The 26,863-nt window shown below is 39.6% G+C and overlaps 1 protein-coding gene across 2 annotated transcripts in view; it reads left to right on the forward strand.

Annotated features, from left to right (window-relative positions):
• Window positions 1–26,863, forward strand: part of MBNL3 (muscleblind like splicing regulator 3) — a 690,269-nt gene that overhangs the window by 590,560 nt on the left and 72,846 nt on the right. The window contains exons 6-7 of one of the 2 annotated variants that reach the window (XM_069612838.1): window positions 2,625–2,775; window positions 5,347–5,382. In XM_069612838.1, the coding sequence (XP_069468939.1) occupies window positions 2,625–2,775; window positions 5,347–5,382 (187 nt within the window). The remainder of the gene's footprint in view (window positions 1–2,624; window positions 2,776–5,346; window positions 5,383–26,863) is intronic. The other variant, XM_069612839.1, reaches the window with a different exon arrangement.

Below are 26,863 nucleotides of genomic sequence, written 5' to 3' on the forward strand. Positions count from 1 at the left end.
TGTTGCTCAACAAACCCTTTAAAATCACTCTTCAATTTTCATGTGTGTTGGAGAAACAATCCTGCTTCTAATGGTTCTCTTGCCACCTTGGATCATAGGCTGGTGTCCTGAATGTGTTCTTGATTGCGAGATTGAAGTAGAGTCAATCTGTGAAAGTGTCACCCGAGTTGCATGGTACACATTGCCAGAACTATTGGATTGCCTAGACATGGGCCTGATGAGGAAATCTGATAGAGCTGAAACTTGGACTTCTCTGGAAGGGCTATTGATAGTGCCCCTGATACGGTACTTGTGTTACATAGATTCTTCTCTTTCCAGTCTAATGTGCATTGCGATCTTACCCCTATAAAAAAGCACAGAGAACCTCTTGGTAGAGAAGTGCATATTTACTCACCATGAGCAGTTGCCTATGTTGTTTTGCATTTCCTTCTCCAATAGCACCAGCTCCCCACTCCCATGGAACTATAGCCACATTATTCTGTTCAGGGCATACAGAAAGTGCAAACTAACAGCGTGATGCAAGAGTTAATGAGCAAAGTGGTATTTAATTGTTGTACTTTGTAAGTACATTTTCAGACATCTTTGATACGGCACGTGTCCTTCTGTAGGTGATGAATCAGTGAAAATAAATGTACATTTGGACAATTAGCATCACTGATATAAGACATGCTGGTAATAGGCAACATTTACTCTAAAGTGCAACAAGGATATTTGATAAATTCTCATTGACTACTTTTTCCCTATGTCATTTTGTCTTGAAGGTTTAGTTGATGCAACCTCTGTAAAAACAGTCTCTTATTTCATCTTCACTTTCCTCTTAAATCCTTATGTTTTGCGACTGAAATCTTGTTAAAAGAATCGATAATCATTATTTTGTCCAAATAAAGTGATTGTCTGCCAGACTGATAATCATTAGGAGATTTGCAGTCAGTTTGCTTTTTAATTAAAGACAGTATGAAATGCCTTGTTCTTTTTCTGATGGCGGAAAAAGCTCATGAACCTGTAGTGAAGACCTTAGTCCCTAATGAAACCAGGCTAAAAAAACTTGGTGAAACCATGGTTTGTCAATAATCAAAAAACAGGTTATTAAATGCTATGGCAAGAACAGTGTACAGCAAGCAATACATAGGTTTGGTTATAAGATTTGGGTGTAGATAGTAGACTAAAATGAAGAGGTTTTCCCAAAAAACAAGAAATACATGCAAGGAACTAGTTGGAGGAAGGTAGAGTTACATTTGTTTACTTGTGATTCTGTTGTGGACATCTGTTTAAGAGTCAGGGCACTGTGTGCAATTTCCTCAGAGGAGTACATTTTACTCAGTGCAATCAAATTTCATCTGGAATGTTAAGATGCTGAGGCAATTGTCTCATAGATCTGCTCAAGTGGTGGACTGATGTCTTGCTCTTTGTGCAGATATTCTTCTGGAAGCTAGCTATATCGCGTTATAGCATTTTCAATTATGTCATTTGTTTTAATTTGCCAAAAAGCGCTGGAGAGCTTTTATCAGAACGGGTGTAAAATCAGTTTGGGCATCACACAAATAGAAAAATGCGGTTCAGTATGGGTTTACCATGACATGTTTTTGATGAAGCAGTAGGTACGTGGAGCCTGCAGACACTTTTTGGGTTTGGCTAGCTTTTTCTGGATTGTACATTTTTTCATTTGAGAAATTAAGGGATGTATATAAGATCCTTTAAAGTCCTTCCTTTAAGTATTTACAGGTCAGAAAATGTTTCCTTTGAAATTAAGTTAATCTTGATGTTTTTGAACCTTTGTGCTACATTTTGGAATGGCGTTTTTTGTGTAAGGGTGCTATTTCAGCCTATATTATACATTCTTACACAACTCTATTAGAGGCTGAAGGTGCTATATTGGGAACAGACAGTAGGTGATTCAGATTTTAAGAATCACTGTTTTTAACAGCCTTTTGCTATTGAATAGATTTACTTAATTGCTGAATTAATGATGTCGGCATTGGAAAATCTACATGAATTTGCTATATGTGAAGTTTGTACTTTGCATTAGCTGCCAATGGCAGAAAGCTCCTTATACCGGAAAGTAGTCATGTCATCTTAAAAGAGTGTACACATTGCTGCTCAGTAACGTAGAAACGTTTTCCATTGCAGATTATAAACCTGCAAATGCTAGGGTTTGATTACATTTAATAGATACATACATGAATTATAGATAGCACACAATGTTATGTAAATGAATAACTAGACTAGTTTACACAAACATGTATTCTACTTTTTGATTATGATGTCAATCTTCTTGACTGAGTGTTTAATGTAATGGGCCATGATGCAAATGTCTACTGCTTGGTGCCGGCATATGCCTACAGCACAAAACCACTGCGCTCTGTGTGAAAACGCATTCACTATTTTGTCTATTTCACTGCTTTCCCATCATTGCATTTCGGTTTTCGCCCTCCTGTCTCACTTTAAACTGCTTTACATCGATGCGTGTTGCTTCATTCAAGATGGCCGCCACACTTCTCTACTATCTTAGTAAATGTATACAGTTGTCAGTGATTTTCAATCTAGACGTGGTAGTATCTATGCACTTTGATTAATATGTTCAGATTTTGGAAGCTATTTGTCTTTAACAAATCCCTCATCCGCAGGCCCTGCCACCTGGTGCACTTCAACCTTTACCAAAGAGGCCAGCACTTGAAAAAAACAATGGTGCCACCACTGTCTTTAACCCAAGTGTTTTCCACTACCAACAGGCTCTAGCTAACATGCAGCTGCAACACCACACATTTATCCCGACAGGTATGTTGCTACCATCAATTCAGTGATTATTTACAGATAAAAAGAGAATGAACTAAGTCACGCTGCAAATTACTTTTTAAGATAAATGTGGTATGTTTCCATGTTTTGTGTCATACTATAAGTAAACTATTTTGGAGGAAATGGGACTGCTTTTCTGCCCATTGTACATTATTAATTTGAGAAGTAATCGGTTAAATTAGTAGTATTAAATATTTTGCTTGAAATTGCTGCATTCCTTGATCTCCAACTTGGTCATTCCCCGATTTAATTCTTAGACTCTTGGGTGGAATAATGCATTGTGAATATATTTTTTGAATTCTGAAATGTGCATCACCCTCCGCAATTACCAGCTAGCCTAAAACTACAATTCTTTTTCAGACTGTTATTATTACCAAGGAGGACCATGAACATTCGATCTGCCAAAATATAGAATGAAATACATCACAGCATAAGTGGTTTTTTTTCAGTGCTTTTTGCTGCTATGGGTCTCAATCTGTCTCATTGTTTTACCGTTACATTTACAGCCTTCATTAAATTCATTGAAATATGAAAACTTTGTTGTGTCTTTGACGGTCCCATGATGAATGGTACAGGTTAGAGTTTGTATGGTGTACATGATCATTTGCTATTTGGCCTAATCCTATGGAGACACATATCTGTTTTTTATTTTAATAACTATTTTTTTCTGAGGAGCATGTAATCTATTTTATTTTTTATTGTGCTTCCATTTATAAAATGGCCCAATTCTTGTAAAAAAAAGATGTAGGCCTATAAACTATATAAAAGTACTGCCAACAGAATGCTCACACGAGCAACTGTTAAGGATGCAAATAAATTGAGTCTGCAAAAAGTCAAACTCTGACCTATTATTACCTGTATATTACATATTTAAAATCTAAACAAATGTATTAAATCTAAAATGTTTCATCATCTACTTGTCTGCAAAGATCCTATCCTCCTTCTGTGATGTAGACTTGACAGCAACATGTCAATGTTCCATAAAACCTGATTTAATATAGATGACTACCCACTTTGCATGTTTGATTTTGTTTTCCTGATGAACAAAATGGTTACCACCATTTAAGGGACTTTTATAGATATTTGATAGATATTTGGTAACATCTTTAAATGTTCTGTGCTATTAGATATTTGAAATACTATGTTAATAGTAGAGGAAATGAAAAAAAGCTAAATAAAAAAAATCAAAAAAGTCTCAAATAGCAAAAGGAAACAAATGGCTACTAAAAATGACAGCTCTGGCCCCCTTATAAACTCTGAATGACCTCTGTTTTATTCCATCTCACTCGTTTGAGAGAAACTAATTTCAGTTATCCTTTTGCCATCTTTTCTGAAAGGGCCCTACCCATCATCACAAATTTACCAACCTAGAATAATTTTCTTTAAAAGAAAATGTGATGGAAATGGAATGAGAAACATTTTTCGGACCATAAATAAGGATGAAAAGAACCTATCATAAACAGTTCATAATTGCTGGGAGCTATTTAGCTCCTGCTTCTGGCCTAGGAGAGCCTGTTTAGCTGGGAACCTACAGTTGCCAGGAGCCACTTCTTCCTCCCCAAGCCTTACAAACAAGCATATGTGACATTAATGTTGAGTGCTTTAGAATGTAAAAAAAGAATTAGGATACTTGTAAATATAATGGCTCTTACATAATGGGCAAAAAAAACAGTGTGCATGTCATGTGGAACTTAGATTTGCAGTGTTTAGTGTTCTCGCTCCTGGTCCCCCAGTGGTAGCTTCTGTCTGCAGGGTGATGTCTTACACCCAAGAGATGGTTTTAGCTCCTTCTCATCAAACCTTAGTCTCAAACCCAGCGCAAACCAAACTTTCAAAACACTGGAATGGCAATTTGTGACTGCCGCAACATTTATGATGCTGTACTGCACAGGTTCATTGTTAAACGTTAAAGGGCTCAAAATCACTTTAGACGTTTTTTGTAACCCAGAATGGTTTTTAAAGTTTTCCATTGCTTTTGTTTCAAACTCATTAATATAATTGCAAACTTTCTTAGGTATGCAAGACAAGTCCCTGCAGTAGGTTTACCTACATCAAAGTTATGTAATTTCATTATGAGAGAAATATGTCCTGTACATGGACAACATGCAGAAAATAGTATAACTCAAATACAAGAGTAATGACTGCAAGTACAGTTGTTATATAGAGATATGAAATGAACACCTAGGCATCGGCAGCTCTTTTTATTATGATTTTTACTTCTGTGAAAATAAGTATTTTTTGTAATTTATACAGCTTTTTATTGGGTGAATCAAAATGAATTCTGTTTATACAAAGAATACTCAAGACAACAGGCTCACTGTGCAAAATAAAACAAATATGTGTTGCTGCCCAAGAATCTAAGAATTATTTTGGAAACTGGGTGGCTTATAAAATATATACTCTAAGCAAATGCAGTGTATAAAACCTGAGTCGAATGTACTGAATGTTGCAAAGAAATGACATGCTTTTAGTTACAGATATTTCTAACCCCAAATCTTAACTAATGGAATATCCCTCTGTTCATCTTTCCACGCTTCACTGCATGATGTACAGGGTCAGTACTGTGCATGACTCCCACTGCAAGCGTTGGTAGGTTTTTCTATACAATCTCCTAAATTAAACGTTTTGGACATGCAACCGTCTGCTTTAGTGATGTATAGACGTATGTTTCTCTTTACTGTTAAAATTGTTAATACTTTACATTGACATTGGATTCTGGCATTTCTGCTAATAAAATAAATGGTGTAGATATTGTAGTATTTCTAGAATTTTCTAAATGTTAAACTTATGCACTTTCAGAGTAATACTTTTTGAACAGATGTTGCTCTAAAAGCCCTTCTTTGACCAGTCCTCTTTCTATGAGCACCAATAGAAGAGGAATTGTGAATAAAATGTAGTCCTTCCTCAGTGTTTTAATAGATATTCTCTCTTCAAATCATTGCCATGATGAAGCTGCGGAGGCAGCGAAACGTCGACGACCAGTGTTTTTATATCATGCAATAAAAACAAATAATAGTTTGTATTTATATAGCGCTACGAACCCTCAGGTATCTGAACGCTGCTTATTTTTGCCCACGGTGTGTGGTGCTCATATATCGACCTCAGAAGGATGAAAGGCTGAGTTTGGCCCTGCCGGGATTCGAACCTGCAACTCTACTTGCTGTGCTAGCTGACCGGCATCTGTCCAAACCTCTGCATTATTTATGGGTTAATGCAGCCGTTTCGTCTATTTTGGAATACATAAGCCCTATTAAGGAGCAGCCCGTAAGCGTGAGAGTGCCTGCCCCGATCTGTTTCATCTATAATAGTTGTTTAGGTTTACATATATATTCACCCTTGAGACCTTTGAGGAAGCCCACAAGGGTGAAACGCATCAGTTTGTTGGTTCCATTAATAAAAGCCAAAATTATGGGAAAAAGAAGATAGTGTGGCGTGAGTTTCTGTGATGTAAAAACTGTTCCATTGAGTGGAGACTCTCTCGGAGGGTACAACTTCTTTCATGTTCGATATATATATATATATATATATATATATATATATATATATATATATATATATATATATATATATATATATATATATACACACATATACACATACACATGTATATAAGTAGGAAAGTTAATTTCAGCCAAGTCACACATTCCACAATGCAATATACATCGAAAACTGTTTTCTCCTAGCCACGGCGCTCTGTCTACTTAAAGTGGGTTCCTTAATGGATGTGGTGGGAGAACACCGTACATAATAAATCCCAGAACCATGCTTTGCTTAAACGCTGGTACTCCTAATACACATCCATTCAACATAAAGCAAAATCTCTCCAGGCTTTCGATCCCATTGTGCCAAAGATATAGCAATTTATTCATGACACATTTTCGAAAAAAAAGTCCAAGTGCAAACATGGATTTACAAATGGAACTTTAAGTTTCCAAGTTGAAACTCTAACCTTAATGGCGTGTTCCATCCCACTGATTTTTAACTCTAGAACTATTTTCGGTTTCAAATGTTCAATAGAAACCTACCATGGCAGACATCTTATAGTGTCAAATTCTTACAAGTTTTAACCATGATTGACACATGAATGTTTTCAAAATAAACAATCATGTTTCTAAAATCACATCAAATCGATGTACTAACCAAGAAATGCATAACCTTCAATTGCTTTTTGAAATATTATTACTGAATACTCATATAGGAAAGTAACTGCATCCTAATATGTCCTCGTGATTCAAAAAAAGAAATTGGTCACCATACGAGCAACACACTGCACATAGTACTTATTTCTAAATATTTTTTGTCATCCTATATATTATTCTGCCCCAGTGGGCTGTCCACTCCTCTTAACATTCGGTGCACATATATATTGAGCACAGTTTAAAATTAAAGGAATAGTGCGCTCAAACTGTGATTGTCTTAAAAGATGGGCAATAATAAAAAACATATATTAAAGATCTTTTTAAAGAAAGTTCCTATGTAACATTTTTAAGACCGGGAGATTTATGATTGCTTGCTGTGGTTTTCTTTCTAAGTTTCCAAGGCTCCTCTGGCCTGGGGGAGCCCAGGAAACTTAAAAGAAAACCACTGCATTAATAAATACAATGTGGCCGTATTTATGATTGTGGTGGCTTTCGCTTTCAGTCTCCCGGGCTCCCCCGGTTTTCTAACCACGTCAATCATAACTACATCAACGTTTTATTTATAAAAGCACTTCTCTGCTCTCCGGCAGAGATTAACACAAGCACAGGAGGCTCATCCATTTCACAAAATGGATGCCTCCTAGTGCTTGAAATTAAAGGGGATTAAACATTAGTGTGCAAAATTTTACATAGGAACTTTCTTTAAAAAGATGTTTAATATATGTTTTTTTATTATTGCCCACCTTCCTTTTAAGACAATCACATTTTTGAGTGAAATATTCCTTTAATGTCCATGTCCGATAAAGAAAAACATCCTAAATATACAGTGACAAATATAGTATATAAGAAACAGCAGCGTTGTTCAAAAGTGCAATATCATCTTAAAAAGTTTAAGGCCATGCACAAAAAACATTGAGCAACAGTCAATATCCCAAAGGACAAATGGCTAACAAAAAAAGCAAATGCAACATGCTGTCAGAATTTTATATTGACTCTCAATGATAGAGCTTCGATCCTTAGAGTGCAAGTGCTCAATTGCTTGCTGATATTGTTCATTCTAACACATGGTTCATTGCGCCCAAGTGGGCACAACCCTTGTTTCTACTGTGGCGAGACCAATCTCTACCACTAAACTGATCTGGAAGAGATATACCTCCTACTATGAGTTACAAAATAGAAGAGAAGAAGCATTCAGAAAAAGAAAAGAAGAGAAATAGAAAAGCAATACCTTAATCCAGAATTATGGGTCATTTAAATAAAACGTTTACACTCTGTTCATACAAATAGTCAAAACATATTGGGCCTCATTACAACTCAGGCGTTAAGGGTTAACGCCACCGTTAACCCTTAACGCCTGATTCTGATTTTAACGCCTGCTTTTAGCCCCATTTACCGCCCCACTCACCTTGGAATGGGGCGGTAAATCCGCCATCCACCATGGTGTAAACGGAGTTTACACCATGGTGGTAAAGTTGGTGCACTTAGCACCAAGGTTGTAATGAGGCCCATTGAATATAAAATGGAATCCTCCATACCTGTCGAGATTTTATTTGAAGATCAAATATTTAGACTAAAGTGTGGTTCTGCGATGGGCTACTGTAAAGCACCAACTATGCAAAAGTATACATGTGTTGGTCGGAGCTAACCGTGGCCTGGTCAGACAAATATGATTGATATTTAGAGAAGATGGTTTGCTGCTATCGTTTTACAGACAATCTATTCTTGATCTGAAAGGGGACAAGACAGTCCTTAAATGAGTATGTAGAACTTCGCAATAATAATGATATGAACCTCCATTTAACAGTTGTGAGTAGTCCAGATGAACTAGTATTCCTGGATGTACTACTTTTTGTGAAGGATGACAGCGTTTAGGGAAAACATGTTTTTGTAGATATAGTACTTACCCTAATATGAACATCTTTGTAGCCATGAACAATATATATTGATTCCATCAGCTTCAGGATTTGGGTGTGAGGATAAATTGGCTGTAACGTGTCACTCGAGGTCTGTCCTGCTTTTGTTTTGTTTTAATGTTTTGTTTGTATTGTCATTAGTAAGAGATGACGGGAGTCGTAGTCCAAAACATCTTGAGAACCAAAGGTTTCAGGCCCTTGTCCAAGAGAGAATGAGTTTCAAACAATTGCAAGTGTTTATGGAGTACCACACCTTGCTGGAAGATGGCAAAGTGGAGCAGACACTTGAGAGGAACAGAGTATATGTTGCCAGAAACCCAAGAGGACAGACCACCGGGCACAAGGATCTTCTGATAGACTAAATAATTCTAGATTTCTCAGCTACAAAGTTGACAATTAGGTTTGTCTTAATCATTTGAAAGACTGGACAGGAGTGTGTAGAAAGGCAAATCATTGAAACCGGTAATTCCCCACAAACTGCATCACATCAAAAAAGATGTCGATGGCAGGGCTTACCGGATTCTTGGAGCCCTTCTTTTTGGAGAAATAGGGTCTGCCTTCTGAGGAAGCCACCCTGTCATTCAATTAGAAACAGCCAACAGGGTGTACCCCCAAGGAAAGGGACCAAAAATAGGGACTACCCCTCTGCTGGAGAGGGGAAAAAACTCTGGATTTCTTCGTAGACAAAGGGGGAAAGAGGCAAGAAGGTAGCGAGCAAGGTCATTCCCCAGCAAGGACCATGGAACAGGAGTCCAGGGAGTGGAACTAGGACAAACAGAGTGCATAGTCGTACTTCAATATGGCACACCGGTCCTGCTACTGCCTCAGTGAAATAGCCTCTGGAGTCTGTTGCAGCATCCTTGAACCGGAAGCAGAAACTCTGAGTGAGGTTCCATGCGTGCCGCCATCTTGGGATAGGCAAAGCGGAAGCTTTGTGCCACCATCTTGAAAAGGGTAAGTCCATGCATAGTCCGGTAAGGTTGCTGGTGCCACCGCTGATGGAGGAACAATCTATCCCTGACCGTATACTGCTCACCAGTACCGGGGGTGCCTGTGTGAAGGTGGTAGAAACTCAGAACAAGACGAGGATCGTGAACATGGACAGCAGGTTCCTAGGTTCTGTTACAGGCACTGTAGCCTTCCCAATCTACCAGGAAGTAAAGGTGACCATGCTGAAAACTGGAATCGCAGATGCTCCAAACCTCATATTCTAGATGACCCTCCTGGATACATAGGGTCAGTGTTCCAGTTCTTTCTCATCCTCACATTTGGTATATGGTTTTAATAGGCCTTTGTGGAAGACTGGGTGTATGCATTTCCAAGAAAGAGGTGAGTGTCGACAATAGGCTACTGGACTAATTTACTTGTCCGCAGAGAAATCACCTAAGTACCTGTGACATATATGCTTGGGCAAATATTTTGAGGCCAGCCATACCAAATCCTCACTCTGATTTGCTGGTGCTTTTGAGCAGTGGAGGTTGGAGGTTTCCTTTCTTTTCTTGCATATTACATGCTGTGAGTGACTGGCCCTCGTTTATCCTCTGCAGGTGGTGGTCACCATGGGCATTGAGTCATTCAAGGGAGTCTGTGGCGGGATGGATCGGTATTGTACCCAAAATAGCACTGCAGGGGAATCATCTTGATGAAGAGTTATTATAGCAAAACTCAGCCAAAGACAACAAATCATACCAATTATCGTAAGCAGCAGAGGGGAAACAACACAGGTATTGTTTGAGCAACTGGTTGAGCTGCTCGGTCTGACCATTTGTATGGAGATGATAGCCTGAGGAAAGTGCCTTTTCTATCTGAAGGAGCTGATACAATTGATTCCAGAAGCAGGAAGTGTGCTGTGGTCCTCGATCCCAAGCAATCTTGTCCGGAATTCCATGGAGTCTAAAGATGTCTTTAAGGATGATCCTAGCCATCTCGCTGGCAGATGGTAGTTTGGGCAAAGCCGAAAAATTGGCCATTATGGTATAATAGTCCACTGTCACCATTATAGATGCATTTCCATTTAATGGAGGTAGACCCACAATAAAGTCCATCGAAATAATGGACATACCGTGGTGAGGGACTGGCAAGGGTTGAAGTAGCCATAAGGCCGAAGACGAGTTGCCTTGGGGTGAGTACATGTGGATCAGGACTGTGCATAGGCAATCGCATCTTTTGACAGGGTGGGCCACCAGAATTGTCTCTAAAGTAGATTTCGGTGACCAATACTCCTCTATGGCCAGCGGTTGGATTGTCATGACGTAGTCTTATCACTAGCAACTTTAGCTCTCGAGTGGGGATAACCAAATGGTTTTGAAAGTACTAATAGCACTGAACAGAGGTGTTCTTGTCAGGAAGATGTTTTCTTTAGATTCAGGATTTGAAGAGAGGTTTGAGTGGCTTGGCGAACTTGATCTAGAAAGAACATGACATGGCCTACGGTCTGGGAAGGAGGAATGATGAAGTTGAGTGTTAGCTTTGGAACTGGATCAGAGAATTGCCTAGATAGGCCATCAGCCATGGAATTTTGGGAAACAGCAATGTATGTGATTGCAAGTGGAACTATAAAAAGGAAAAGGCCCGCTGGGCTTGTCCGCTATTTCTACATTCCATTTATTGCTGGAATTGGATGTTACATTGATCCATTCTCGCTTCTACCTCGCAAGTTTCCCCCCAAAACAAGTGATGCAATTCAAGGAAGGCTTGTTTCACTGCCAAGAACTCTTCTTCCAGAACCGAATAAATCTGTTCATAAGCGGTCGGTTTTCTTGACCAGTAAGACTCTGGGTGTTACAAATATTCATCCACCTTTTGTTTTAGTATGGCAACCAATGCACAGTCAGATGCATCAGTCTCGACTTTGAAGGGACGATAGGTGTCAGGGTGGCAAAGGGTAGGAGCGTTAACAAATGTCTTTTTGAGTGTCTGAAAGCCTCTTGAGCTTTTTGGTTCCAACAGAAAACTGTACTACCTCATAGAAGGTCAATGGTGGGTAAGGCCAGGTTAAAGAAATTAAGTATAAACCTCTGATATAAATTTGAGAGTCCCAAGAAGCTTTAAACCTCCTTGATTGATATATGCTCTGTCCATTAATCAATGGCATCCATGTTTCTAGGGTCCATCAAAACACCACCTGGTGAGAATATAAATCTTAAATAGGTTATCCTAGGGCATTTTTCTCGCTTGGCCAAAAGCCTTTGTACTCAGAGTCTTCGCAGAACTTCCCGCATTTGAGCAGAAAGAGAAACAACAAGAATGTCATCTAAATTGGAACATTAGGTCGCCGAAGACATGGTCCATGTAACTTTGGAAGACTGCAAGTGCATTGGTCAGGCCAAACAGCATTACACAGTACTCATAGTGCCCAAATTCAGTTCTAAAACGGTCTTCAATTCATCGTACTTTCAGATACAGGTAAGATGATACTCGCCTCTTGAGTCCAGTTTGGTGAAAGCCCTAGATCCTCACACTGCCTCCAAGATGTCAAGTATAAGAGGCAGTGGGGACTTGTCTTTAATAGTGAAGTGGTTCAGGCCTCTATAGTCCAAACAAGGCCTTAACTCAGAGGAATACTATTTTTGGACAATGTACAGCTTCGCTCCTGCGGGTAACTTGGATTCGGTAATAAGTTCATTCTTTAGGCTGATGCACAGATATTCACGAAGAGCTTGTTTCTCATTCTTGGACAGGATAAACATTCTTCCGAAAGGGATGAGGGATGACTGCAACTGTTGTAACTTGATGGCATAATCAAAAGACCGGTGTGGAGGCAACTAATTTTCCGGACTGTCACGTAATACATCACTGAACTCGGCATACTTAGAAGGTACAGTTTCTACATGAGAAAGAAGGGCGCTGGTTTGGAATTCAGACTGCAGCATTCCAAACTTGCTAACTCCGGTAAACAATACTATCTGCAGTGTTCGGACGCCCAAAAACATGTATTAGCTGCCCACTTTATATAGGAGTTAAGTCTATGTGTATCACAAACAGCGCCATGGAATGTTCCTGGAATGGAATGGTCTTGTTTCTTTCATGGGAACCGTCTCTTTCCTCCGCAGGTGTTGTTCCTATTATGACTGGGAGAGCATGTTTCCCAACCTTCTCTTTGGGGCTACGGGGCATTCTTTCACTAGGTATTCTTTGGCACCAGAATACATACATATCCCCAATGTTTGTCTGCAATTCCTTTATTCCAGAGTAATTGGTCCCCGAGCAGTGCCCATGTGCATAGGTTTCTCCGTGTCATCCACACCATCATGCATCATAGGCTTTGGGAATGAAGAAGCTGTATTCAATCTTGTTCTCCTTTTCTCCTGCCTTCCTTCTAGAAGATGGTAGTACAGTTGCAGGACCATTGCAATAAGGTCCTGAAAGGGGGGAGGATGAGGGACCCTATCCAGTTAATCTTTAAGGTCTTCACATATGCCTCTCCTGAATAGTGTGAAATGTGCGTCTTCAGGCTAGTTGATTTTTTCAGCAAGTTGTTAAATTTGGGTGATGTAGTCCAAGAGAGAGGCACTGCCTTGCTGGCAGTCAAGTATCTTCTCCTGAGCAGAGTGTGTGAGTTCCGGCCTTCCGAACATTCCCCGAAAGGTCATTATAAAGGTGGCATACTGATGTATCAGTGGATTGGCTGAAGGTACCGGGTGGGAACCCATGCTAGGGAGCTCCCAGTGAGGTGTCCGATGACATAACCCACCTTGCCCCATCCGTGGTGAACAATAAGGGCCTGAGCGTGAATAAAATGGTGCATGCATTTAGAAAATCATTTAACTTCTTTGGATCACCTGTATATTTCCCACAAGAAAGTTTGGTTAACAGAATTGCCATTAGCACAGAATACTGTGCTGTAATGATCTGTTGGAGCATCACGTCGTCCTGTCTGAGCGCTTCTACCTCAGTGGTAAGGGCCTAGATTGCCCCCAACAGTTGGTCTTGATCCATGGGATTTCGAGATTCTTGCACGAGTAAGAGAAGATGCCTTATTCTGTCTATGAAAGGAAGTCTTGGAGCCCTTCTTTTGGGAGAAATAGGGCCTGCCTTCTTAGGAAGCCACCCTGTCAGTTAATCAGAAACAAACAACAGCGTGTACCTGCAAAGAAAGGGACCAAAATAGGGAAAAACCCTCTCCTCCTGGAGTGGGGAAACAACCCTGGATTTCATCAAGGAGAATGAGGCAAAGAGAAAAGAATATCCAAAGAGCAGATGATCGGCAGGAAGAACTCTATGTAGAAGACGGGTACTACTAATCTTAAAGAGCAAGTGACTAGAACAAACAAAGGAAAGAGCACAGAATAGGAATCCAGGGAGAGGAACTAGAGCAAGCAGAGTGCGGACACTTTGCTGTTACTGCCTCAGTAAAATAGCCACTGGAGTCCGTTGCAGTTCCTTGAACCGGAAGCATAAACTCCCTGTGAGCTTCTATGAGAGCCACCATCTTGGGATGGGCAAAGCAGGAGATCCGCACCACCATCTTAGAAGGGTAAGTCTGTGCGTAGTCCGGTAACGCCATTGGTGCCACCGCTGATGGATGAACATCTGATGCGTGACAATATGACCCATTAGTGATGGGGGTAACATAATTTTATTCCTTTTCATCAATGTGCACATACATGACCTTATTCAGATCATTGAGCTGTAATTTTAGATGTACAGCAATTAGACAGATTTGCTTATGGATCCTAAAAGAATATCTCAAAATTCCTACTGCACATCCAACACCTGATGGAGGAAAAATGTCTATGCCTAGCAGAGCAAAAACTGAGGGTCTAGAACAAATAGTAATCTCCCTTTCATTTGGTTTCTAATTGTAGGCATTGTTCTGAGCACAAATGAGTACACTAGATAAGAGAGGGACTGACACACACACATTTCCCTCTCCCACCTGTCCTTTGCATTGGATATTTCAAATTAGGTGGCCGAGAAAATGTAGAGGAAAGTAATAGAGGGGTTTTATGGCCTTGTGTGTATCTCATTAAGATCTAATTTATCGTTAAACGCAAAAATTATAAGTATGTGCATTTTCTCTACATTTTGGTTTTCACACAATGCTTTGTGATGTATAATATTAGCTCTTGAATCATTACCTACTAGGGTGATCCACTTACAAAGGGGAATGGAAGATCTCATCCTGGCTCTTCTTGCTTCCTTTATTTTAGTCTTTATACTCAGAATTATGCCAGTCTTGTTTTAGTAATGCAGATGGTTTAACCAAGTTAGGACTCCATTTGTTTACATGTGTTTCCTTCTTAAATGAAACACATCGGGTATCTTATAATGTGGTCTGTGGTTCATGCTTTAAAGAGTATCATCTTTGACCTAATTCTCTCTGAGTAACATAAATCTCTTTTGCACAGTCAAGAAACATTCATGCTGTTGTCTCAATTTGCTCTGAATCTCTGCACCACTGGGTATTGTGGGAAACTAGAGGGCATCCTCGCATCTACTCCCCTGGGGTCCCCTTCTTAGGTGGGCAAGTAAAGGACATCGCTTTTGGGTCCTGACCCATGGGGTGGAGAAGCGAGGGGGGATCAGCTGGGTGTAGGTCCTTGGGGATTGGAAATGAGATGCCCTCGGGCGACACACAGTACTTCCGTATTTTCCTTTCAGGAAGAACCCTCTATCTCAGAGGCAGTTATGGGGTACTTCTATCACTGTCCCACTAATTCGGAAAATGCCTAGAGATATTATCACTCTAGAAGCACTGGAAAAAGGGTGAAGAAAAGAAGGCTCAAGGGAGAGACATGATATCCCCCTTTCCATATTGAAAACTAATCTAACCCTCCCCAAAAGAGGCATCAAAAATGCAATCAAAGGCAAGCCGGCAAGCAGAGCAGAAGGTGGCTAGTACAGTTACCCAACAGGACTGCCGGAGACCTGTGAGTGAAAGGGAGCCTCACTCGAGAACCGGGCGCTCCGAGGAGCCTGGATGTAAGCAGAATAAATGCTCAGTGAGCTGAAAAGCATGCACAGATTGGGAATGAACCGATAGTTACAGGTGGTATGGAAATTAAGCGACAAAGTAAATAATGATGGAAAAGGCATAAATATAAAAAGTCGAACTGAATGAAAACTTTGTAATATTGAATACCGAACTGAATGAAAAGTTTGACAGCAAAGCTACAAGTTAATGAAAGTCAAATGGGAAAGCGCCCATTTCAAAACAACAGATGAAATACAAACGCAAAGATGAAAGAGCATGACAGAAAGGTGGGGAGTATAAGAAGACCACTGCAAAGTGAACTTTGTGAATACATACTGTGTGGCAAGGCCCAAGATTGGCATAGGATGTGTGACACATTGTAGCAAAGCCAATAGGCTAATCAGGAAACACCAGGAGAGTGAAATGTTGCATAAAGCCAAGAGGCTGATAAGAAGAAGCTACGTGAATGTGAATCTGTACGCAGAGCAGATAGAGAAGAACCGGTGTGGGTTGAAGAGCCTAAGGTCCCTGGTTGGGCAACCTGTAATGGGTGGACCGTTGGTCTGACTACGCCTAGACAGGGAACCCTCCATTGTGAAAGCCAAAGACATTGTCAAACAAACCAAGAAGGAGCACTGAGAACGATCTGGTAATGCAATACAGAAGGAGTGTCAAGTTGACCTGGAGCTGTGTTAAACATTGAAAGACTGAGACCACTATAAGTTGCTACTTTGAAGCCATGGGAAAGGGAACCCTGAGACTTAATGAACTGCGATGCTGTCTTGAGGATGGAACCCCAAGACCCTTTTCTTGTGAACTATGTTGTGTTATGCTTGGGGAAGGGAACCCCAAGGAGTGTGTTGAACTGTATTGCCTTACATTTGGGGAAGGGAACCTCAAGGATTTGTGAAACTTATTGAACTTGGTGAAGCTTGAGCTGATGAGGAAGCTAGGAGCTCTAAGAATTGAATAAGAATTTATTGTATTATTGACATCCCTACACATTGTTTAGCTTTAGTTGTGAGGGCAAAGATAGGTTTTGGACGCAGACAGACTTTTAAGTTGAACTTTCTGACTCAAACTTTCATTAGTTTCATTCATGTAGGGAAATCCCACCTTAACATAAGGCAAGTTAGGCCTTCAACCATCCTGACATTTGGTTTAATAAACCATCTCATTTTGAACTTTAACTTTAAGGGCCCTCTTCTGGACTCTGGTACCGCCGGAATACTGCCAGCTCAAATTGCGTTACTGCTACTCAGTCCGGCCTTATTAGCAAAAAAGCTGGAGGTAAAACTCCCACTTACTGCCTGACTCATGATTGGACCAACCCTCTTACCGCCGCATTTAAGGGCCATGGCCCAAATCATGATGAGGACCTAAGTCTGTTGTTTGTGTCTTGCTTCATGATGCCTTCTCAGTATAGATTTGACTTTGCTTGGATAACTTAATAAGAGACTTAATTTTTTTATAGTTCAATGCCACTTTTGTAGCTCTGAAAGTCAAGGAGATCTATTAGAAGCGCTCTTAAGTTCTCTGAAGCTTTGCTCACTCGGCAGAATGTCATTGAAAAGCAAAAACTCACAGGAATTGGTGTAATTAAAATACTTGGTGGTTCCAAGGTGTCGGCAGGTATGAGCACAAGAGAAGGTAATGATGGGGAAGATAGAGTTCATCATAGATTTGAATGCCTCTGTCATTCATTAATTAAATCAAACCTGACAGGGAGTCCATATGATGAAGAAATGCAAGAAATCCTGTCCTGTGCATTTCATACAATTCAGGATTCAAGACTTTTCAGAGTTCACATTTTCCATTCTCCACAATCTCCATAGTCAAAAAAGGGTGCCCGTTTTATGACAAGACGGTGATCCAGATCTTCAACTATGCATATACAAAAGTATCCTCTGTCGGGAAATGCCGCAACACAAGCAATTTACAACAAGGGTCATGACTTCACCACATCTGCTGAATTACAATGGTTTTGTTGCGTTAAATATGCACAACTTAACTGCACCTTAACTAAGGTTTTTTCAGTGAAAATATATATATATATATATATATACCCACCTGCGCACACACAGACAGATAGATTTTAGTGATCTATCATGCCACCAGTGTGGCAGTCATTTCATAAACATCACAATATTTGTGACTCCCACTTCCCTCTCAGTGCTACCATAAGATTGTAGGGCTAGATCGTCATGCACGAATGTTCTGTGTTATCTGTACATTGATGTGTGCATGGGCATATTGCTTATCGACAGTAAAGACAGCCTGGGGCTTTTTGGGAGAGTTGATAATGGTTTAGAGCAGGGTTGGCCAACTCCAGACCTTAAGGGCCGAATCCATGTCATATTTTCAAGCTACCCTTCATTAATATTCATGAGATTAATTTACAGACAATGATTATAAATGTATGCACCTTTTCTCTCATGAATATTAATGAGGAATATCCTGAAAACCTGTCTGGTTTCCGACCCTCGAGGCCTGGAGTTGGATAACCCTGGTTTAGAGCCTTCAGCAGACACTGCTATCATGCAGCGAGCAGACACTAAGTACAGGGAACTGCACCCCTGCACCCAATATATCTGCTTACCACAACCAAATTACAGAACATCGGGAACTCGTAACAAAGGAGCTGCAGTGAGGAGGAAGAAAGAAAAATAAACCTATTGCAAACGAGGTTTCTTCATTTAATGGAGATGCCCCGTAGAAAAGAAAATGGAATGTGCATGAGACCAGAGCAGAAGTGCCCTGGAGATACTGCTCTAAGATGTTATGTAAGATCAATGTCCCTTGCATATCACTAAATTATACCTTGATATGAACAATTGCATGCATCTCTATAGCCATTATATGAGCATATATCACCTCATGCTTTGCAGTTTTGTCTATTTTCAAATGAACCATACGTGGTTACTCAGTACTGAGGTCTGTGATGGGGAAGCGCCTGCTCGATGATATTGTAACATTTTGATAATGTAATGGATAATCATTTCGGCAGAGGAGGTGTATTAGAGATCCTTTCCTTTACAATCAGATTAGATGTGGGGGAGCCTTGTTAAAAGGCTAGCATGGCCAGATAGATTTCCCTGGATAAGAGTGGCATGTTTTTGCAATACGTGTCATAAACGTGCTTTTAGTCTGCTTGGAATATGTCAATTTCTCCAAGTTTGGGATTGATTGCACTGCATTCTTTTGACTGTTAATTTTACCTATAGGGTATAATTTGTGTAAAGTTATTCAGCTTTTGGATTATGGGCTAGATTTAAAATATGAATGCTGTTATAAGGTTTATAGGAGTACTTTTCAATCCTTATTTGAACATTTCTGCATATGTTAAGGCAATCATTATCAATACTTCGAATTACCTTCAACTTTTCTGCCAAATCGTTTCTTTTTTTAGCCCTGTTCATCTGGGTATTATAGCTATAGCAGGATCCAAAAAGTATTATTGCAACTCTCTTTTATGGGTCTTCCTGAAGCATAAATTCCAAACCTCGTGTCCTACAATAGAACGTAGCGCAAATTGCTAACAATTAGCAGTTCAGAGCTCATATCACTCATGTTTTTTACGCCACCTACAGTAGATGCTGGTTGCAGTCAGGATTAAGTTTAAAGAGGCAATTTTAGCCAGGAAATGTATTCCTGGTATTTATTTATGAAAAGGTTCTGGGAGCACCTTACTGAGAATGAACGTTGCCAAATAACCAGTTCCCACTCAGAAGGATCTACAGTCACGTTTTAGCTCACAGTACCTTTCACATTTGTCCACTAGAATGAACAACTTCACACATAATTGCTTCAGTCACTCTTCAAATACCTTGCTACTCATCCCACTAGATTTATATTGTCCTCTGCAAGAAACAGAAACTTTACTGCTCTAGGTTCTAAAATGTGGAATGAACTCCACAGCAAGATCAATGCTGAACCTAAACTTTTTTGGGATTAAAGCACTCTTGAAAAACTCACCTCCCCTTTTTTCATTACTATTCAGATATGTCTGTTTTGGATTTGGTGTCACTTGTTGACATTTAATCACTGCTCTTATACCTAAGGGTGATTATCGCTCTATCAAACCTTTTAACATAAAAATGCACTTATGAATGTAGAATAATGCTACAGTGGAAATCAGGTGTGAGGTTCAAATGATATACGTGCCATTGAATAACCACAGACAGACATGACCACATTAAACAGTTTAACAGTCCTATCAATAATTTTAACAGTCCTATCAATATTTTTTTTTTAAAGAGAGCATGACTAGAGGGGTAATCACTAATGCAAGAACTTGCCTGACTAAAGAGGAATCCATAACGTGTTGTGTCTAGACTGGAAGGGGGTAGACTTTCCTAACAACTATGACTAGAAATAGAGAGGTCTTGCAATTTTGCTGTATGGCTAATTGAAGTGTTGGTAGTTGAAAATTGAAAAAGATGCGGAAAGTTGGTACCAGCCACTGCACGTTGTAATTAACCATGTGAAAATGCGGACTGTGAATATATGGTTACCTAACAAAAGATCAGAAAAGGTAAACCATGATTTGATAAACAAGATTGAAGCTTGCCAGACTGACAAGTTGATCATAGGTGGACAGGGTTGCATTTTTGCCTGAAGTCTGGCTGGATAAAAGTGTAATGAGTATGGGACAGAAAGGCGCATAAAGGGATAATGGCAGAGCAGAAGATCTATAATATGGCAGCTGTTACAACACACTTAGAAAGACTATGGCCCTCATTACGAGTTCGGCCGGTAGCTATGCCGCTTTTGACATTCCGAGTTCGGATGGCCCGGTAATTCCTCCCTCAAGGACCCGGACACGGTCCTTCCCCATTCCCATTTCAGCCCCCATAGGGCTGAATGGGAATGGGAGAGGGAGCAAACAACGGGCCATAACGAGATGGCCCGTTGTTTGCTCCCTCTTCCCCTTGCGGGACCCGGTAAGCACGCCTGCTTTTCCCAGGCGTGCTTAACGTGTCCCGCGAGGGGACCTCGTAATGTGGCGGAACGGGTTGAACAGCGCCGTCACCTTTTACGGTGCCATTTAACCCGTTCCGCCAGGGTCGTAATGAGGCCCTATACCTTCTATTCACACCTTAGCAAGATTGTACTACTTTTTGGTCACTGAAAAGGAGATGGAAAGTAAATGTAAAACAAATAAATGATCACTACAGCTTTCAGACCATAAACAAGTGAACATTAAGTTTTCCATGGACTATTCTGGACTGTGCTCCTGCACAGAAACACGTGTGGAGGATAAATGCTTTATCGTTAAATAAGACACACAAGACTTTGAGGAGCATGTTTGGCTCAGTGGAGGACAGTACCATTGTTTGGCAATCCCTGCTCTCTTCAGTGGGGGTAGTTATTGATTTTATATGAGAGAAGGAAAAAGAAAAGGTCAAGTAACCAAAAATGTCTGAGAAAGATCTTAAAGGAATGGACATGGAAAAAACAAACTAAAACAGCAGATCATTACAACAAGAACCAAAATAAATCAATTCCTTTCAGAAAAGGTTGAAAGGTTTATGCTAACCTGAATCAGCACTGTTGGGTGTACCAGTGGCACATGAGGCCTTATTGTAGTGCAAAGGTTTAAAGTATCTTCAATAGAAATTGAAGTCTTGGTTATCACAGGGAGGGTGAACTCTGTCCAAGGGACAATTACATTGTGAATCAGGGTCGGAATAATTAGGAAACCTTATACAGGAAGTTGAAACCCGAGTCCTAGGAAATTGAATCCTTCATAGATTACATGTGCAACAGTTAAGTACAGACTATTAGGTAAACCCTGAAGGAAAAACTCATGGTAGATATAGCATGATCAGGCAGTTTTCATCAAGGGCAGGACAATACATCATAAGATGTGTCTGCTCTACTTAGGCCTTACAATATTTGTGAAGGAATATAAGCTGTTACTGTTTTATGTAATTTTACTGTTTGTTTGGACTCTTTGTCAGCCATACTGGAAAAAGTAACAGTTTATGGAGGTGTTTCAGGATGCTTTGTGAAAGACAAAAAGTAACCATTTACTAGCATCTAGAGATCCAAGTGTAACCACCCTGAGGATGTGGAAATGAAGTTGAGAAAAATCATACCGATTGCTTGAGGGAGACATTCCCTAGACCTCTGAGTTAAATTATACTGTTTGATATAGACCCCTAATGTTAGACAATAACGAAGTCATGAACTGATGGAAAAGCCTGGTAAAATGGTATTATGGGCAGATATGAATGCTATCCAGCCATAGAATGTTACCAAGTAATTTAGTAGAATTGTGACCCCCAGGGAAGGATTAGGCACTTGTCAAGAGGTTGTGGCCAGGGCACGTGCACAGCTATGTCAGTGAAAGGGAGAAAAAAAGAGGTCTGCTTGTATTTCATTATTTCTCATTTTTTATATTGTCATTTGGAACATTTATGTATTGTCTTTGTGAACTCAAGAACCTAACATCTATCTGAACGCATGCTGCTTCAACAGGGGCATGAAACTAGAAAACTAGAAAACCGTGCACTGTCATGAACATAATTAGTCATTTACATTAATACCTCGGTCCCAAGACTGAAAGTATTTCCCCCTCTGGCCTGATAGAGTCCTACGGATAAAATTGTCTGTGATGCTCTATAGGTCTTCGATTCCATCCTGGGATATCCCAAGTGATGCTATTCTTAAGGTAGGCAGGAGCAGCCCCATGGATGCATTTGAAAATGATGCAGAGAATATTAAGCTGAATTTGCTGCTCTACTGCGACCCACAGCAGGTTCCTGTGAGCAGCTTGGACATAATCACTATTCCTATGTCAAAAAACGAATCAGGTTCGAGCCACCAGTTTAATTGATAAATCCATTGGTGGGAGGAGGGAGGAGAATATCTCAGAATGACTAGGCAATACGGCTCCTACGAAAACTGTACATTTGTCCAGTGGCATGAAGGGTTGCATCCAGCATAGCCATCTGATAATGACATAGTAGCTTTTGCAAATGGTGTGGATCTTTACCACCATTAATATCTAAGTCTTCAACATGAGATAACAACTTTACCCATTTTCCAAAAATCTGGGAGAGAAAGGCTGTGAGAATAGATTCCTTCTTCATGTTAGTAGGGCCTCTTTCATCTTCAGTTGGCTAAAGTGAATCCATCCTGGCTATGTTGTCATCCTGGCTTCATGAATGTACTGTCATATTGCAGTTTAGCTGTAACCGGTATAGGATGGTAAAATGAAGTAGGCATGGTTTTATCTTCAAACTGTTTAATCTGTGTGACATATGTGTTGCAGTTTGTTAGATGCTATGTTTGACACTGTTACAGCGAGGCGGGGTCATGAAAAAAATGGAGAGCTTAAAGTGACAAGACCCTGCAGTCCTGATTGTCATGCCCAAAAGCATGCTACTTGTTTGCAATGACATAGGAGTCCTCAGCAATTGCATCTGGGTAGACTGATACCTGTTACCCAATATAGGGGAGACCTTTGCAACTTTGGGTACCACCAAAATAGGAAACTATTGTTCCATGCATGTATTCCAGCCTAGATACCAAGGCTGAGCATCTCTCCCCTGCACCTCAAATTACTTATTATTCCTGATTTAACTACTTTGAATCATTACTATATATACTCAAAATATAGGTGTGCATAGTGATTATCAAACCTCTTGTTATTACGTTTCCCCCAAGGGTTGGTATCACTATATTGTCGCCTGCACCCAAAACTAATATTTTGTCATTCTCCACTATAAGTGGTCTAACGGACAAAGCAGCAACCACATTGGCTTTTTCTGATGAAGAAGCTATCATAATTCTGGGTCTGATTAAAGAAACAAGTAAAGAAACTCTCATAAATGAGAACCCAGACCTGTTGATTCAAAAACTTGAACGTCTGATTAGACAAGAAATTTCTCAAAAACTTCATGCAACTACATTAGCGCAATACTTTAAAACCAAGCGCATCCCTAGAGGTCTAAGGGTATACCTTAGACCTACTTTATGCAAAGAAAACAAGGATTTTGTAACTAGGTGGGAGCACATCTTAAATAAATGTTCTTTGGATTTAATCCTACTAACAATTGAGGAATTAGCAAAATCAGTTAACAATCTACAACAGGAAATAGATGAGGTAACAAAACAGTTATCCAAATTGAAAACAAAAACCGAATTGGAAAAAAATTTGGGGGACACTAATACTAAACTTGAGGGATACAGAAAGGATATTGAACAAAGGAAAATCAGGAAATTCAGAAGGGATACATTGGACTACGCGAGAGATATTGTCTACACTTGGCAAGAGTTTTACTCTAGTAACAGGACTCCACAAAACCGACCACCTAGACAACCCCAGCAGCCAAATAACAGCGACAGCAGTGAAGTCACAAGTGGTGAATTGGAAGACAGACCTACGACAAGACCAACAAGAGAACAAGAAACATGGTATAGAATCAATACAAGAACCTACAGCAGGAGCATCAACACATACTCCACAGATTCCTTTTTTAGGAGGCACAAGACAAGAAGAGGAAAGAAGAAAACTGCGACAAAAAAAGAAATAGACAGAAATTTGGTGATAAACATATCCTCCAAACCTCTTACTACGACCCAACTAGAGACATTAAATCTAGGAATCTCATTCATACCTACCAACCACACCTCCTTTTTTGAGGAAGAAGTAAACCTGTTCAAATTAATACGAAAAATGGAACTGAAAGTCTTTTTTAACAACATTGAGGATAATTTACAACCAGTAAATAAACATAAATACTTGGAACTTAAAAACAAAAGTAACTTCCATCCACAAGTGAATCATCCACTAATTAATTTATTCAAACAAAAGACTACCAAGGATTTAAAACGTATTAAATATGAACCACCAAAAACCGGCAAAATCCGTAAACATCAACTATTGGTGATTAAACAGTTAGCAGAGGATAATACTTTGACCTTAAAACAAGCCGACAAAGGAGGTGCCTTAGTGTTAATGGACACTAATTTATACAATACAGGATGTTTGAAACTTCTCAACAACATCAAGACCTACTTACCACTAGGTGGTGACCCGATTTTGAACATTAAGGACCTTATCAAAAATGTAGTTGACAAACCTATGGATATGGATTGGATAAGTGAGAAAACAGCTGATTTCCTTATACAGACAGAAACATCCAGTGACCCTAGTGTTCTATGGGTTACCGAAGATACATAAAAACAAAGAAGATCCACCATTTCGACCAATAGTAGCTGGAACAGACAGCATATTTCAACCTCTTGCAATTGACCTGGACACTGCATTACAACCTTCAATACAAAAAACCATGACCTACCTAAAGGATACCACTCACTTTCTGGGTATAATTAACACTTTAAACTTAGTGGAGGAAGAACTTATCTTGTTCACAATGGACGTCAATAGTCTTTATATTTCAATCCCTCACAAAGATGGCATAGAAGCCATGGAATGGTTTTGACTTCGGCATTCAGATGTACATATACAAAAAGTTTTTGCAATTGAACTGATCAACATCATCCTCTATAATAATTCCTTTAGATATAATGGCCAATACTACCTACACATTTCTGGAACATCAATGGGCTCATCAGTGGCCCCATCGTATGCAAATATTTTTATGCACCAGTTTGAGCTCAAATTTGTATTAGAAAATCCACTATGGAGAGACAAGATCAAATGCTGGAGACGCTACATAGATGATATTTTTGGGATTTGGCATGGAACTGAAAGTGAACTTGTGAAATTTGCAGAATCTCTCAACAACTACAATGACAGAATCGGTTTTACCATGGAGATAGGAAGACCGGAGGTGAATTTTCTTGATGTCACAATTGAACGCTCAGGTACAACACTCAAGACAAAGATATATAGAAAACCGACAGATGTCAACAGTTGCCTTCATCATAGCAGCTTCCATCCTAAACATCTAAAAGAAAACTTACCTTACAGTCAACTACTAAGACTAAAGAGGATAACATCAGATCAATCTACTCTTCAGAATGAATATGATATCATGAAACAGAGATTCCTTGAAAGAGGGTATCCAACAGAGACGGTGGAAAAAGCCATAGTCAGAACCAACTTACAAGAAATACAAGACCTCCTCCAAGGTAATACAAAGAAGGAAAGCAAAAATCTAATACATACGTTAAAGTACTCAAGCCAAAGTTTCCAAGTCAAAAGGATCATCTACAAAAATTGGGATATCATACAGACAGATAATACTTTAAAAGAACTCTTTCCAGATCCCCCTATGATGGCATACAAATGGGGTAGAAACATCGGAGACCAACTGATTAAAGCAAAAAGAACAACACAGACCACTCATACGAAGCAGAAAAAAGGTACATTCGCCTGTTTACACTGCCAACATTGCAATAATATCATAAAAGGAGATCAAGTGAGACACCCCAACACAGGCAAAAAAATAAATTTGAGAGACTACGCAACATGGGATACCAAAAATGTGATTTATGCAATTCGTTGTCCCTGTGGAAAATATTATGTTGGATAAACTAACCGGAAAGTAAAAACGGTGGACAGAACACAAATCCTCCATAAGAACAAAAAATGTGACGTCACCGGTCTACAGACATTATCGAGATGAAAAACATACCATTTCACAAATGAGAATGCTAGTTCTTGAAGTGGTCCACCCACTCTCAAGAGGAGGTGATCTCCAAAAAATCTTAGCCCAAAGAGAGTTGTATTGGATACAAAAACTAGACGTCATGTACCCCTTAGGGTTAAATGAGGAATACTATTTGGGTCCATTCTTGTGAGCTTGTATACTTATCTGAAAACACAGCCATGGTACCTCTTCTCTTATTTGTTGATTCCTTTGACCACCCCTGATTTTTAATACCATACAGTTTTTTAATATAATTGATTTTCAATAAGTCCCCTAAATTGTAGCATGTCCAACTACACGTTGTTACCAAAGAGGATGAAAACCCTTCAAATTCTGGGTTCAAATGGAATATAATAGACATATAAAATTATTACAAGTGTATACTTTGATTTTTAGAATGTACACCCATTCATGGGTCAGATTCATCTAGATACACAGTTTTATTTGTGTTCTGTTACCATTTTTTGAAAAATG

Source organism: Ambystoma mexicanum, chromosome 5p, assembly GCF_040938575.1.
Source record: "Ambystoma mexicanum isolate Mex_15411 chromosome 5p, UKY_AmexF1_1, whole genome shotgun sequence".
NCBI classification, from domain to species: Eukaryota; Metazoa; Chordata; class Amphibia; order Caudata; family Ambystomatidae; genus Ambystoma; species Ambystoma mexicanum.